At 39.1% G+C, this 16,927-nt stretch overlaps 1 protein-coding gene across 1 annotated transcript; it reads left to right on the forward strand.

Moving 5' to 3' along the window:
• The first annotated feature begins 307 nt into the window (after positions 1 to 307).
• On the forward strand, positions 308 to 16,650 carry lrig2 (leucine-rich repeats and immunoglobulin-like domains 2). Its single transcript, XM_030729513.1, has 19 exons — positions 308 to 1,007; positions 1,339 to 1,413; positions 1,763 to 1,897; positions 2,286 to 2,429; positions 3,439 to 3,582; positions 3,810 to 3,953; positions 4,197 to 4,340; positions 5,710 to 5,790; positions 6,176 to 6,247; positions 6,726 to 6,794; positions 8,000 to 8,163; positions 9,460 to 9,771; positions 10,083 to 10,364; positions 10,905 to 11,345; positions 11,498 to 11,650; positions 12,154 to 12,294; positions 12,759 to 13,022; positions 13,540 to 13,711; positions 13,879 to 16,650. The coding sequence occupies exons 1-19, from the start codon at positions 820 to 822 to the stop codon at positions 14,096 to 14,098; spliced, it is 3,345 nt and encodes a 1,114-aa protein (XP_030585373.1). The 5' UTR covers positions 308 to 819; the 3' UTR covers positions 14,099 to 16,650.
• The last annotated feature ends 277 nt before the right edge of the window (positions 16,651 to 16,927 follow it).

Genomic DNA, 16,927 nt, shown 5'->3' on the forward strand with positions numbered 1-16,927 from the left:
TAATTGTTCTGTCCAATTGAAGGACTGTACATTTAATGCAAAATTCAAATGTGCTGTTTGCATGTGACTCTGTGTTTGAAACTGTTAAAATGCGAACAAAACAAAATAAACCAACAACAACAACAAAAAACTCGTAAAGCAAAAAGTAGATATTACCACCAGTAACCACGAGGATGAGAAATACTATTTCATACTTCAGCAGTTCTGAAAAACTTTTTTCTGTAAACAGTGTACAACAAAAAAACATGATCCAATCAAAGCAATGCAAATGTTTGACAAGCTTAAACACGGACCAATAGAATTACTGTAAACATGCTGTAGAGGGGCGGGATATAGGGTATCCTGTGTCAGCAACTCAATGGGCTTTGTTGTTTTTTCGGGATGGAAAGACGGGAAAATTGACTTTAATTCGTTGCAAACAGCCCGGGTTAAATGCGCATAACATTTCACTTGGATCTGTACAATCAAAAGCGGAGAACATACGAAATTAAACGGATCTGTTCTGGTGAAAAGTGGCGTATTTCTGAGGCCAACTCCAGCAGTGAGCTTGCTAGCCTCTCCGGGAGGGTGTCCTGGTTGGAGCGGAAGGAATTCAAGGCACTGGAAGAAGGGCAGAAATCTCAGCAGGGATGCTTCGCTTAAGTTGGAAAAAACTGTATTTTACGATTCAGCCTGGAATCGTGATGATATAAATCTGAAGTATGTGTTTGCTCGAATGATTCCAAACTACAAAACAACTCAGTGGTCTTCTAACTATTAAGTTAACGTGCCTGTTCTAGCTAGCCACGTAGCTACCCCCTCAGTGGGAAGGCATTTAAAATGGCGGAAGCCTGGCCCATTCCTTCGGCTCTTGTCTTTATGCTGCTGAGTTTGAGTGCCTGGGCCAGTGAGGCTTGTCCTGCTGCGTGCTCGTGTTCTAAAACAGAGGATGATGTTCACATTCTGGACTGTAATAGGAGAAGGCTGTCGATGGCTTCTCTGGACGTCCCGGATGGGATAACCCAAGTGTAAGTACACATCTGGATAGACAGTATGTTTGAAGTTAGCAGCGTTGGTCCTATACTGAACCAATGCACCGGTTGGCTGCTCAATCAAAGGTTGGATAGTCATTTACAGATAAAGCCCATTTACAGATAAAGCCCATTTAGATGCATTTTAGCCAGTGAACCAGTATATTTTTAAGGTAAGGTGAAACATAAACCTATATTTCCAGTTTATTAGGAATTTCAGATCGTGAGTACGTTTGCTTAAAATCTCTATTATGTATGGTAATGTTGACTGATGCAAAGGATCTTGTTGTGTGCCTGCTTTTTCATTTTTATTTTAATTTAATTTCAGAACTTTGAATCACAATGAGCTGACTGTTCTTCCCTATCTTGGAGATGGCTCCTCAAACATCACATCACTTTCTCTGTAAGTACAGAATCCTCTTCAGGGTTTCCTGTCTCTCAGTACTCAAACTAATTATTAAAATATTCCTTGAATGCTGTTTATATATATTGACGACATTCTTTTTCTGCACAGTTCAGCATTTATTACAGTATCTGCAATATTTGGAGGATTTTTATTATGCAAATGTATTGATGCTAAAACTGTGGAAGGCACCATCAGGAATGGTCTTTTGTTAATCAGCATGATGCACAGTACCAGATATGTTTCTTTCCCCACGTTGATGATATTTGAATATAACATAGAAAATGATTGCCATTGTAAACCTTGTCATTTTGAAAATTAATACCTTATTATATTTGATATATTTCAGAGTCCACAATCGGATTTCAGAGCTGTCGATGCTTCAGCTACAACCATATGTTTCCCTGGAGACACTGGACCTTACATCCAACTCCATCGCTGAGCTCAGAGTTGGATCCTTCCCATCTATGCAGCTGAAATACCTGTAAGTCAAAGTCATATTTTTTGTAAGCATCACCATTTGTGTGGGACATACACAGTGTTGAAATATTGTTCACTGCAAACTGACTTGCTTGTGTGATGGTGAATAAGTTTACAATTGTAGCATGACAGATGGTTAAAGGGACACAACAGTAAGATTGTATTAAAAGGGAGCAAATTGGAGCAAAGTAGTAGTGTAGTTTAGGACATTTCACATGTGCTTACCAGAGTACTGAAAATACCTTGTGTTGATCAGTTTGTCCTAGAAAGTATCTTGCAGCAAAATAGCCTCTTTTGTAAATCTTTACATCACACAATATGTGTAATTACAGAGGAAACATTATTTCTCCTTCTAATTTTCACGGTAATATTTTTCCTTTTTTATCTCATAGTAATTTGAGCAACAACAAAATCAGCGTCCTGGAGCCTGGCTGCTTTGAAAACGTCTCCAGCTCCCTGCTGGTGCTGAGGCTGAACAGGAACAGATTAGCTGTGCTGCCATCCAAAGTCTTCAAGCTTCCACAGCTTCAGTTCCTGTAAGTATTGTAAAATGCTATAAAATCAGCAGTCAAGATGTTGTTACATAAACTCTTTATTTTACTTATTGGCCCAATCATACAGTTAGGTACAGGTGCAGTTAGTTATTGGGCATTTTTTCCAAAAGAGAGGTCCAAAGAGATGTTGATGCAAGTGAGGGGGCTGAAAAACCACAATAAACCTGTCAGAGATAGCAAAAACTTCAGGAGTGACCAAATAAACATTTTGGTACATTCTTAAAAAGAAGGAATCCACTGTTCAGCTCAGCAACACCTTAAAGGCTTGGAAGACCACATAAGTGGATTATTACACAGTTCATTGCAGAAAGCGTTCTGTAACAGTTCTTTCCAGCATCTAGCCAAGTCAAGAACACTCTTGAGGGGGTAAGCGTGTCATTGCTAATGTATAACGTCAAGAGATGCCTCCATGAATGTGAATACAGAGGGCTTACAGCATGTCAGTCACCTGATCTGAATCTAACAGAGCATGCTTTTCAGTTACTGAAGACAAAACTGAATGCAGGAAGACCCACAAACAAGCAGCTGGCAGCAAATGGAGGAAAGACCGCGTTTGGCGATGTCCAGGGGTTCCACATTTCAGGCTGTCATTGTCTGCAGAAGATTTTCATTCAAGTAGTAAAAACAGTCCTTATTTAAAAATATGTTAGCTTGTCTAATTCATTCTGAGCCTTTCAAAATGGGGACGGTGCATCAACAGACGGCTTAACTCCTAAACAGTTTATGCACAACTTTTGTAAAATCCCTAGAATTAAAGCTGAAAGTCTGCACTTCAATCACATTTTGATTGTTTGATTTTTAAAATCCACTGTTGGTGGTGCACGGAGGCAGAATCACAAAAAAAAAAAAAAAAGTGTCATTGTCCAGAAACTTGTGGACCTTAATGTACATATTCCAGGAGCTTTTTTGTTGGAGTTTTTTAAAAATTTTTTATTTATTTATTTAATAAAGACACTCTGTTAAAGAAAACTGTTTGTCACTCTGTTTGTAGTGAACTGAAGCGCAACAAGATCAGAATAGTTGACAGCCTGACATTCAAGGGGATGGACTCATTGAAGTCTCTGAAGATGCAGAGGAATGGCATCACAAAGCTCATGGATGGAGCCTTCTTTGGACTGAACAACATTGAAGAATTGTGAGTACAGTCTTGCAGACTCCAATTTGGTAATATATTTATCCACAGTTGGGCAGCAGAACACAAACTTTTACCGCACCTATAAAAACACTGTAAAAGTATGTGTTTTGTATTTTGCAAAAAAAAAAAAAAGGCTTCCATAAAATTTTATCCATAGTCCACTGCAGAAGTCTCAGAACAACAATTTTTTTTTTTTAATAATGTTTTTTTTTTTTTCCTCATCCCAGGGAGCTAGAGCACAACAACCTAACAGAGGTTAACAAAGGTTGGCTGTATGGCCTGCGCATGCTGCGTATCCTGCGGGTCAGCCAGAATGCTGTCGGCATCATTGGACCAGACGCCTGGGAGTTTTGCCAAAAGCTTGAGGAACTGTGAGTCTGCTTGCTTCATTGTTACAATCTCTATGTAGCTAAGAGTACTAAGAGCGGTTACTCTTGTCTTGCTGCGCTATGGGTGTCTGGAACTGGTTCAGTGAGGTCTAGCCTCTACTTTATGTAATGTATATGCTTTCATTTTTGTGAAAATATTTCATCCTTAAATGTCGCGTAACATTACCACACAAGAAAGTAATCATTTTAGCTAATGTTTATCATATTTGTGGTTTCTTTGTGCAGAGACTTGTCTTACAATCATCTGACAAGACTTGAGGAGACAGCTTTCAAAGGTTTAGGTCTTCTGGAGAACCTGAACCTGGGAGAAAACTCAATCAGCCATTTGGGAGAGGGAGTGTTCAGTGGTTTGGCAAGTCTGCGCACCCTGTAAGTGCTATTCCTAATATGAATCTGTCTGCAGTATGTGTTGACTACTTAATCTGAGAGGTTTAATAAACCGAAATATAATCGAGTCCTGGCTTGTTCTTGGCGTTGCGTTCTCAGTGAAGGCTTCTTGCTAAAGTAGGTTTGTGCTTGTTTTATTCTTTGTTTGTAATTTTAGTTTTTTTCTTGAATCCCAAGTAGTTTAGAGAAAACAGTGGAAATTACCACTATTTCAAGTCTCCATCCTCAAATTTCAAATTTACAGTGTTTCCTCATTCACGTTAAAGTACAGATTGTGTGTATGAATAGACCAGGTCCGTTGTCAGAAGCACTTGCTGGTTGGGCTAGACCCTGAAATTAAGATTCTCTTATCAGCAAACGTATACTTGTGGCTTTGAAATTATCTAGCAGCTAAGAGCATTTGAAAAGGGGCCTGTTTTGAACTAAAGTGTTTCACTGGGTATCTTTGGGGCTGGCCAGTAAGGTTGCTGGATTAAAAAGCTAGCAGGGGAGGCTTTGGGAAGAAGACAGTTAGCAGTGGGGAGATTTTATTGTTGCATCATTTTGTTCTGACATTGTGTCAGGTGATTTAATCTTAATGTGAGGGCTGGACAGGGCTCCTGTACTGGAACTCCTGGACAGCTTGGTGCATTAATGTTACCTCATGTGAAGAATGCAGCTTTATGCAACCATAACTAGCCTTACGTGATGGTTGTGATACTGTTTGAGAGACTGATCTTCAAACTGTAGCTGAGCCAGAGGGCAAGTTAATGGGAGTTGTCTGTTACATTAAGTAGGGGCAGTACCTTACATATTAGGTACAACAAAAGCTATTAAAATTCAGATTAGCAGAATATCAACCCAGTTAAACAAGTATATCATCTTCATCCAACATTTATCTGTGAGAAAGCTATGAACTAATTATTTGCTGCACAAAGTTCTCTGCAAACCACTGAACTGCAATGACAACGGGGTTGAATTTAGGATTTTGACCATCCTGGGATCTTTCATGGGAGAGGGGGATTGGAGATTGCTGAACTCCTTTCAGAGGTAGCCAGGCATGAGGAAAGAAAAACAAAAGAGCCCGTGACCCATCCTGTAAACACAAGGCCTCTCTGGATTTGCAGTGGACCCGTGAACTGTCTCAGTGCTAAACAGAGCCAATTATTTCCCCTCATCATAGCAGCAGGAGCAGCGAACTGTGACGTAGTGTGGAAGTATGGTGTCTCAGATTGTTAGTCTTCTAACGAAGAGTCACTGCCACCGGCGACTGCGGTGGTGGTAATGTGCTCTCTCTGCTCTTTCAGGAGAAGCCTTTAGATGTTCAGCCTGTGTAGAGTGTGTTTAATATCTGAGTCTTTTTGCTTTTCAGAGATATCCGTAATAATGAAATCTCCTGGGCCATTGAAGACTCCATTGGTGTATTTGATGGCATGAAGAAGCTGAACACTCTGTGAGGGCACAATTTTAATCATTTTAATGTACAGTATGCAAGTTCGTATAATGTTTTGGCATTTAGAGAAATACAGATCATGTATGTTAGTGCATTAGATATCTGGTTGTGAATGACATTTTCAGAAAGGTGTGTTTATAATGGAATTTTTAATGTTTCTAACATGCACGTTTTATTTGGTTCTCCAGTTGTACCTCTTTATTTATTTATTACTTTTTTATTATCCTCCTACTTGCAGTGAAAGTTGGTTCAGATGTTGTAACGTAGCCTTGACAAAAGCTGCTGGAACAGTGACTCTTGTTTGTGATAAAAGATGCCCTAGAAGCAGCTTTTGTGGTTGTAATTTTTCACTTGGCATCATATGAAATATTTTCATTTTTTCCAGAATCTTACAACAGAACAAAATCAAATCCATCACACAGAAAGCATTTGAAGGCCTGGAGGAGCTGGAACACTTGTGAGTAAAACCACTTATCAGTGCGCTGTATTGTGGGTCATTTCCGGGTTCACAGGAAGTTCTTAGCAACAAGGGAGAGATCGCTTGCATGTTTTGAGTGCTCTTATCGACTACCAGTGATGTCATTATTATACATTGCATACAGTTACTTTGCATATAAGATATGCATATTAAATATGCAAAGTAATTTTAATGACGACATCACTGGTAGTCTATAATAGTGCTCAAAACATGCAAGCGATCGCTCCCTTGTTGCTAAGAATGTCCCGTGAACCCGGAAATGACCCGCGATACGGCGCTGGTTCATACGTTATTTGTGTAAGAATTAGGCCCTGCGACTTTGCCAGCTCAGGTCACAAATGATTAAACATAGCAGAAAATTTGTATTGTGCTGTTGTTGCTTTTGCGCTTGTGAAAAGGAATGCCAGTTTGATCAAACCACATCACAGCTGTACGCATATTTCTGTCCCACCGGTAGGGACCTCAGCAAGAATGGCATCATGTCGATACACCCAGAGGCGATGTCTCACATGAAGCTCAAAGTGTTGTAAGTAGACATTAAGAAAAACGTTAAAGCTCTCATATGTACATGTATTAGCTGGCATCTTCCTGTGTGAATATTTGACTGATTTGTTGCCATTGACCTCATTAGAATGATTAAGAAACACTGCAGGGGCAGTGATTTACATTTTAAATTGGCATCACTGAAGATTTCAAACAGGCACAAGTTGTTGATCCACCATAGCCATTTTAATTCTGTTGTCCTATTTAAAAGTTTTATTTATTTTTGGGTGGTAAAATTTAAAAAATACATGTAACTGGTGAGTTAATGTATTCTTTCACTGAAACCATACTTTTTTTTTTTATTATTATTACTATTCTCAGCTGGGCAAGCAAAGCCTTTTGATTTAGCTTTTGATTTGCAGCAGCCTCTACTTAGTTGGGACAGCAGTCTCCTGTGTATGAGGAAAGGGAGCGGAAATGCCAAGTCTCTCGCTATTTTGCGGTTTTGATCAGCCCATGTTAGGAGTGCCTCTCGAGCAGTGGCTGGCTACACGCCCTAGCTCCTGTCAAATTCAGAAAATATATCATGACAGTAGTCGTATCCTCTTGTTAGTAATCGGTCTGCTACCTTAATAGAATATGGATAAAGTGGCTTGGTTTGATAACTTGGCTGGAAGAAGGTGACAACACCCTTCTAATTAAAATGTATTTTTATGCAAACTCTATTAGAACACAGTTCTGGAGGCTTTTTTTATATCTCCAAAGCCAATTTCATGCCACAATTTAGATCCTTTAGCCATGGTCCGGCTGACAGGTTGATGACTAAAAGGCTTTATAAACAAATTAAGAAGTTTACCAATAACAGTTCTCTGTGTGTTTCAGAGCAATAAAGCTTTATGTGGAAGATATAATACATCACAAAACTGTTTGTCACTTGCTCAAGTAGCTTATTGATAAATTGTCAGATACCTGTAAATCTGCATATAAGGGAGCTGTTCTCTTTAAAATAGTTACTTAAAACTGAATCTTCATTTCAAGCTAATACAGTGCAGGTTTTTTTTTTTTTTTTTTAGAAGAATAAATCATGATCACTCTCTGAAGAGTGAGTTCAAATGAGTGCCTGAAATCCCCGATTAATTTTCCTTTATTTTCAGTGGTTCAATCTCATACTTCTTCATTAGTGGGGTAATTCCATCTTATTTTACCATGACTCATCTCATGCTTCCTGAATTGCTCCTCTATTCTCAGTGTCCTGAACACAAGCAACCTGCTGTGTGACTGTCACATGCAGTGGCTGGGTCCTTGGTTGACAGACAGCCAGTTCCAGCAGTCTGTCTCTGCTGTCTGTGCCCATCCTGCCAATCTGCTTGGTCGCAATGTCCTGTCCATCAGCCCAGAAGAGTTTGTTTGTGGTCAGTCTTTTTTTTATTTATTTATTTTTTTTAATCTTGTTTTAATTGTTCCCAGTCTGCCAGTATAGATATCTTTCGAATAAGCACAGAACAGTGAGCAATGTTTATTGGTGAAATATAGAAAATGGCAATAAAATATTTATATACTGCTGAAATGTCCAGTGGATTAGTCTGCTACAGATTTGAAAAACAGCTAATTATTTAGCTCTGGAAAAATGGCTCATTGGTTTTTTAAGCTTGAACTTTAGGAAAAGTTGTATTTATAAAAAAAAAAAAATTTTATATATATATATATATATATATATATATATATATATATATATATATATATATATTGGGGTGGGACTCGATTAAAAAAATTAATCGAATTAATTACAAGCTTTGTAATTAATTAATCGAAATTAATCGCATTTTAATCGCATTTCAATATTTAACATGATAAATATTAATTTAAGTTTAGTTGATGAATGAATCAATATACATAAGCTTAAACGTCAAAATTTTGTTTATTTTCCCACCAGTCTACTACACAGACCAACAAAAGGTGGAAGTGCTCCTGTGATAAGCAAACTCCTAAAATTAAAGTTAAGCATCATAACTGGATAGTTTTATTCAACATTAATGTCTCACTTAATATAGTTGAAAATTAATCATTCGCTCAGCTGTATTCCTTGATGTTGAAATGTGTTATGCTTGTTTTAACAGCTTATTTTGAATCAAAGACTTAAAATTAAACCACAAAAAGGAGAAAAAGTTCGTTCTCCGTTTAACAGCTGCTTTTACACAGCTGTGCTTCGCACTCACGGTTGCTAGGCGACATGAGCTACGCAGAGGTGACGGCAGCTGATATGAAGGCTAGCTGCTCACTTCCGGCCTTTGTGGTGTTCGTGGGCTACGAAAGACGTGGGCCGGGTCCTTCGCAGGATGCGGCCCCTAATTTGGACATTGTGCGTCGACATAATCTGTATGCCGGGAACTCGCGCACTGAGAAACGTTCCACGGTGCAAAGTGCGATTAAAATGCATTAAATTTTTTAACGCGTTAATTTCCCCGTAATTAATTAATCGAAATTAACGCGTTAAAGTCCCACCCCTAATATATATATATATATATATATATATATATATATATATATATATATATATATATATATATATATATATATATATATATATATATATATATAATATTACTACTAAGTAGTGTGTTTGCCATTCATGTGGAATGCCAGCTTAAAATCTATATTTCAGTTAGGAAGAGTTGGTTTTTCACACACATGTTCCTGCTCCTGCACAGATGATTTCCCCAAGCCTCGGATCACAACTCACCCCGAGACGTCTGTTGCACTGCGGGGAAACAATGTGACTTTGAGCTGCATTGCGTCCAGCAGCAGTGATTCACCAATGACTACGGCCTGGCGGAAGGATGGGGAAGTGCTGTATGATGCAGAAGTGCAAAACTACGCCCGGTATCAGGAGGGAGAGCTGATCTATACCACTGTGCTTCACCTCCTCAGTGTGAACTTCACTGATGAGGGGCGTTACCAGTGTGTGGTCTCTAATCACTTTGGTTCCAATTACTCCAACAGAGCCAAGCTTACTGTCAATGGTGAGGATGTTTCCTCCTTTTAAAAGAATGTAATCAGTGATTGTCAGTGTTTTCATCCTGTTATTTTATCATGTTTAGGCTTTGTGTTGCTGGTTGAGTGCACTACATCTGAATGAAGTCTATGCTTGTATGTGGTCTATTTGTTCAGTAGTATTCCTACCCATTTGACAGTACAGTAACTGCAAAATAAATAAGAGAGTGGTACCCTAAGGTTTGATCCCAATCTGATACATATACAATGCATATATCACTGTCTGTATCTGTCTGGACCATTGTGTTCTACCCTCGACTTTCTGTTGCCTATCTTTCAGAGATGCCTTCCTTTCTTAAAACTCCCATGGATCTGACAATCCGGACAGGGACTATGGCCAGGCTGGAGTGTGCTGCTGAAGGCCATCCATCACCCCAGATTGCTTGGCAGAAGGACGGAGGCACTGACTTCCCTGCTGCCCGGGAGCGCAGGATGCATGTGATGCCTGATGATGACATCTTTTTCATTGCTAACGTGAAGACAGAAGACATGGGAGTGTATAGCTGCACAGCTCAGAATGCTGCTGGCAGCCTGTCAGCAAATGCTACTCTGACTGTCCTGGGTGAGTCAGCCATCTGATTAACAGAGTTTATTGTTGATTTTCTTTGTGTGTGTGTGTCTGTGCGAGTTTTTTTTTTTTTTTTTTCTTTTTAATCTTGGGGTCATTTCAGATGACTCACTCTACTCTAATTGGCTGCTCATTTATGTCTGTTGCTCATTGCAAGCGCTTGTTTATGTGTTGCCGCCTTGCCAATTTTAACTAATGATGATGTAAAAGCAAAAATTCTACATGGCCTTGTTTTAACATGGCCATGTAGAATGTTTAAAGGAGACTTCCTGGAACATAGCCAAGCCAAATATTCTATTAAATTTGATAATGAATGTGCTTGCAAAATGTGACTTGAGTTACTCGCAGTGGTAAATAATCACTGACTGCCCAACTGTTGGTGTTTGTGATCAATCCTTAAATATTAGTGCTGGAGAAAAATGGTTAAAAATGGCACACATCCATCTAAACTGACCACAGATGACTTTGGTAATCATTATTAAATCAAAAATCAGTTAATCCTCTCTCTCCTTTTTTTTTTTTTCTCCTCTCCAGAAACTCCATCCTTCATGCGACCTTTGGAAGACAGAACAGTGGCCCGTGGTGAAACTGCTGTGCTTCAGTGTATAGCTGGAGGTAGCCCTGCTCCTCGTCTCAACTGGACCAAAGATGATGGGCCTTTGGTACTAACAGAGCGCCACTTCTTTGCTGCAGCCAATCAGCTTCTTATCATTGTTGATGCTGGTCCAGCTGACGCTGGGAAATACACCTGCATCATGTCTAATACGCTGGGTACAGAGCGTGGCCACATCTACCTGAGCGTCTCACCGTCACCAAATTGCGATACAGGCACGGTATACGACCAGGACGGCTGGACCACTGTGGGCATCGTGGTGATTGTCGTGGTGTGCTGTGTGGTTGGGACCTCATTGGTCTGGGTCATTGTCATCTATCACATGCGTAGGAAAAGTGAGGACTACAGTATTACCAACACAGGTTAGTTTGGACATATAGCCATCTGTCCTATTAAATACATGTGCCTTATATAAAGCTTTACCCAGACAGGAAAGCTGTTTGGAAACTGAAATGTGTCTGTGGACACTTTGTTTTGACCTTATGACATGCCTCAAAATATGTTTCTGTTACAGATGAGATGAATTTGCCTGCAGATATCCCCAGCTATCTATCCTCTCAGGGTACTTTGTCAGAGCCTCAGGAGGGCTACAGTAATTCTGAGGCTGGGAGCCACCAGCAGCTCATGCCTCCTCACTCTAATGGATACGTGCATAAGGGCACAGACGGTGGGTAATCTGCCCTTTAAGTTATAAGGAATTCTTCAGTTTTAGGTTATGTTTACATTTAGTTTTCTTATGATCAGGAACATTCATATAAAAAAAAAAATGTCACAAATGTTGGAAAATCACGAACACGCGATAATTATTGTGCAAAAATCAGCTATGAATTGTGGATTGCAAAGGACTCTGTGCTGAAATTGAAGCATAAGTTAATTTTCTTTGTCTAGTTTTGATGCATGTCAACATTGTGATCACAAGACTGCACTGCACAAGATTACAAGACTGCAAGAAATAAAACATACAACATATGCACCACCTCTCCCATCTTGTAAATGAGTCAGCGCTGACATGACAAAAAGAAAAACCTCACATTTCAAACATCTTTGAATAAAATACAGTTTTTACGTTGTTTGGGAAACTCTGGTGTCCACTAGGTTTCTGTTTCTTTTATGTTTTGGGTCAGATCCCTGGTGAAATAAAACTGTAACTAATTATCATGTTGCTCCCAGGTGTGTGTTATGGAGACACAGGCAGTGAGGTGGAAACTGAAGGGAGCGGCATGCTGCACTGCAGGGTTGGCTCTCTGTTTACTGGCCGTAGCAGTTTCCACCCTGGGGAGCCTCGTGAGGGACTTGCTGGAGTCCCCACAGGTGAGTAGTGTCATTAACACAAGTGCTTGGGTTTGTTGCCTCACCAGCAGCGGATTTCAGTTGCCAATTCTGGCCTCAGAAACACGGTTTTAGACATAACTCAAGAATTCATGCACAAATTCATGTGCTTATTTCACACAAATATGAAATCGAATAAAATTAAGATTAAAAAAGTCAACTTCAGGGTGATATTACAGTGATCCGCAAAAAACACTTTTCTGGACATTATTTAGTGACATAACTCAGAAGTTTTCACTATATATGACTCTGGACAGTCATTGGTGCTAAGTGCTAAGCTGAGATTTATTTTCTGCAATCATACAATCCACTTCATAATTGTTTCACATACAGTATGTGGTTATAATAGTTATGAGAAGAATCTTGAGCCATGTCTGGGACAGTTTTGAAATGCAACAAATATATGTAAGCCAGTGCTTATGTGTATACTTGGTCTCTATTCCCAGGCAGCGCAGGTCCTCTGGTCATTTGCTCTGACTGTTACGACAATGCCAACATCTACTCTCGCACGCGGGAATATTGTCCCTATGCCTATCTTGGGGAGGACGATCCACTAGACAAGACTCTACCAGGTCTGAAGGAGAGCCTCAGTGAGCATGCCCAGCATGAGGACACAGCTCTGAATAGCCTCATTAGCAACCAGGACTCCTCCATCTTTCTCACCTCACATGATAAAAGGCTAAGCAGCCACACACCCCCAGAGCACTATGGTGAGAATTGAAAACAAAACTTTCAGTTTTACTTTTTAAAGTGATCTGTTCACATCCTGAGTTGATTGTCATGCCCTTCCCACTGAGGTGTTTTGAGGCAATCTGTTGAACATTCAACATATACTGCTTTGTTGAGTGTTGTTAACATTTTATTATTCTTAGGCTCCAGGTTCAATTTTACAGATATCTTTATATACAGAATGAATATTTTGGCCACCAATTCACCCATTTGGAAAACAAGAGATTTTCCAGTGAACTGATAAACCAGTGTACTGGAGCACACCCAGCTCGAGTGGGCAAACGTGGCATCTCATCATCAAAGAAAAACACGATTCCGAAAGTTATAAGATAAAATTGTATGCAGAAAATTACTTGGTGAAAGCCTAACACGATCTAAGTATGCATTTAGTGTTTGGTTGAAGAATGTTTTGAAGGCTGCTGCATAGTGAAAATGCTCAAATTTTGAACTTTTGAGAATAAAGGCATTAGAACTGATTGTTGTTGAATGTCTTCGCAGATTCACTTAGCAGGTCTTTCTGGAGAGAAGCAGAAAATCTATCTTTGAAGCCCCAACCTGGAGCATCGCCGATACCAGAGACTGTACACAGGACACTTCCTCTGACCTCTGCTACTGACAGGGCAGTGGAACAGAGTGAAGCAGAAGTGGACTATTCACCCAGTCAATGCAACCAAGACCACAGAAGTGCCTCTAATAGGACTAACCCTCAGGAGCATCCAGCTCCCACATAGGTCTTTACACTCTGGCCACATTCTGCCTCTGACACTTTGTTGCTGCAATCCCCCCATCCTACTTCATCCTTCACCCACTACCTCCAAAGAGACTCCTCATATTCTGCCAAAGATGCTCTCTTGTATGTTTACATTCCCCTTTCAATCAAGAGGACATGCTAGTGTGCTCCACTGCAGAAAGACTTGCTACATCAGACTGGATACATGGACCGGTGATTAAAGTGACCTCCGTTCTGGCTCCACCACCCCTGCAGGAGCTCTTTCCTCTCAAGGCCTCCAGTCTCCTTTGTTCTCATCCAAGAGAAAACTATGAATGTATGCTTTAAAGAGCCATGTCAGATGCTGCCATGAGAGAACAGAACACCAAGACACGGTCGAGTCTTCACAAGCTCTCGTCAGTCCCTGTTGCTGCGAGACTAAAATATGCTGTGCCAGTTGATGTCACACTGGCAGTTTTGTCTCATTATTCCCGGTACAGACACCTGTTGGAGCAGCCTACATGACTTCAGAAGAAATCACTAGAATACCGCCTCACAAGTGGGGAAAATGGGGGTTAAAGAGGGGACAGTAGCAGTTCCCTGACCAGCAGTTTTTGATTGATAATATTGGAAAGACCCTTGAAGGCATAGCTACATTCCTACAGCCGTCCTGACTGACTCAGAACTATGCTATGGTATCCTGTTATGCAAATCCCAGAGACAGTGACATCAAAATACGGTGTGTATTATGAATATATATGGATATATACTATATTATCATAACATTTTTTGTCTTATGTCAGTTGATAATTCCATATTTTGTCTTCATAATGATGAGCAGTTTATGCATACATTTTTTTATTTTTTGGTTTTGTTTTGTTTTTTGCACATGAGACAATCACAGTTTTGCTGTCAGTTGTTGTCTAATGGATGGCCTTTTCAAACAAGCATTCTCAATAGCCTTGATCATGTGACATGTTTTTTTTTTTTTTAATACAGTATGCACTGATTTGTTTTCCCTTCTGCGTTAACAGGCACTTAATTTAATGGTGGCAAAATTAATTATGCAGTGTGCATGACATTTTTACACCACAAGGAGTTTATTCTCAAAGTTATTGTTCTTTCTATGAATATTAAGTAACCCCAGGTTTCCACTTAGGACTGTGAACATGAGAATGTATTATTTTATACATGTATGTATGTGTACATAATGCTAGTTATTAAATTCAATGTCCTAATAATCCATTTGCTGAGAGGTTTGAGATGTGAGCTGCAGTAAAAAAACAAAACAAAAAAAACATTAAGCTTATTTGTTTTAAGCTTTTGCTGTCCCGCCCTTATTCCCAGATTTTTACATGTTGGTTCAGGTAACGAGATTGAATTTTTCTTGGTAATTGGGTGTTATTTTCTTCGAAATTGAAAGGCTGGTACTCCCAACAGCTGCCTGGCCTTGGCAGGCTGCGCTGTTTTCAAATGAGAGCTATTATTTCTCTTTTCAGGCTTGGACATGAAAACGCCCCTCTTAGAAGAATGTGGTTCTGTCTCAACAAGTTTGATCCAATGAGTCGTCTTTAAAGGTCCTCTTGATTATTGCACTTCGTACTCACTATTTTTAGAAAATTACTCTTAGCTGCCAGTGTATTAAGATAAACCTAACAAAAATGGATGCAGTCAAATGAGCAGTGTCGTGTTGCAGTTTGCGTACTATTTTTTATGAAGTTTAAAGTGTTTTTATTTAAACTTTATTAGAGAGACACTGATTCAACTGTGCGGTCATTTTGTTGGATATAGTTACATGTTTGTGGATCACTTGTATTCAGTCAAATTTCCTTCTCTGTAACGATCACGCAGGTGAATAAATACCTCACCAAAGTTATTTCTGCAAACAACTTTGCAACTCTGATGAATCTAAGGATTGTCTTAATTGCATTAGTTTTTCGTTAGGTGCACCAAGTAAACTGGTAGCTGATTGGATGTCATTTCCATGTTTTTATAGACCATCTGACATTAGACAGATTGCCTCTTATATTTGATCACTTATTTTATTGTCATTTCCTTTCTGGTGATAATTACTGCTACTTTTTTTTAAATAGCTGACCATGTTTGAGAGAGATTATTCAAAGGTATTGAGTCCACTCGCAAACAAAAAAGAAATCACTTAGAAGTGAAATATTAATCTACAGTGCACGTGCGTTCTGATGTAGCTTGATGCCATGTCTTCCATGTAATGTCACAATGTCTAAATTATTTATTGTCAATAATTTCTCAAAATGTGATTGATGATGATAGTAATTTCCAGAGAACTTCACCTCCTTGGTGGTGTGTGTAAACATAAATTGCGTTTCACTTCTACGTTCTTTTATCAGCCCATTCCAATCTTTTTCCTTTGAATTGAGCATTATCTACAAACTGGTTCCAGTTGTTCCAAACTGGGACTAAAGCCTAAGAACTCCTTTCCTGGCCTCTCTGTATTTTTTTTTCATATTTCTTGTTTCACTAGTTGCAGATTCTTGTGTTGATGTTTTCAGACTCTTGGACAAAGTCAATTTCATGGCCCTCTTAAATGATACAAAAATTGAAATGAGAACTTGCTGTGATAAATTATTTTTCTGTGATAAGTTATGAAGCGGCGTATCCGGGAGGCAGACATCGATTCAGTGTTCAATATTTTTCACCAACACAGCCTAAAATAATGTGCATTTGTTTTTGTTTTATTCTCTGAAATGTCCTTTATGACTTTATACCAAAGTTTAGCAGTAACTGCTCTGGCGAAATCCAATGCTGCTTTTTGTTTTTATTGTTTGTTTTGGACCTTGTTTCCTGTACATTCTGTAAAGCATGTCTAAAGAGCCTTTTTGTTACATAGCCATTATTCAAACATTAAACGTGAATTCTGATAATTTGTTTTGAATCTTTAATGTCTCCCTCAAAAGTGGATTTTTTTTTTAATTGATTAAGCAGCTGTTAAACCTTTTCCAAAAACCTTTGGGATGCTGTGTGAAATGTAAATAAAAACAACACATCAATTTGCATATCACTTAAATGAAGTGCAAAGACAACATATCAAATGTGAGACTGAAAAATGTGTTGATGCAGCAGCATGGTTCAAAAAGAAAGGGGAGGGAAAAAGTCATTCTGTGCTATGTTAAAAAAAAATGCTGTGATTGAGCACTAAGG

Source organism: Archocentrus centrarchus, chromosome 5 (genome assembly GCF_007364275.1).
Source record: "Archocentrus centrarchus isolate MPI-CPG fArcCen1 chromosome 5, fArcCen1, whole genome shotgun sequence".
Lineage (NCBI taxonomy): Eukaryota > Metazoa > Chordata > Actinopteri > Cichliformes > Cichlidae > Archocentrus > Archocentrus centrarchus.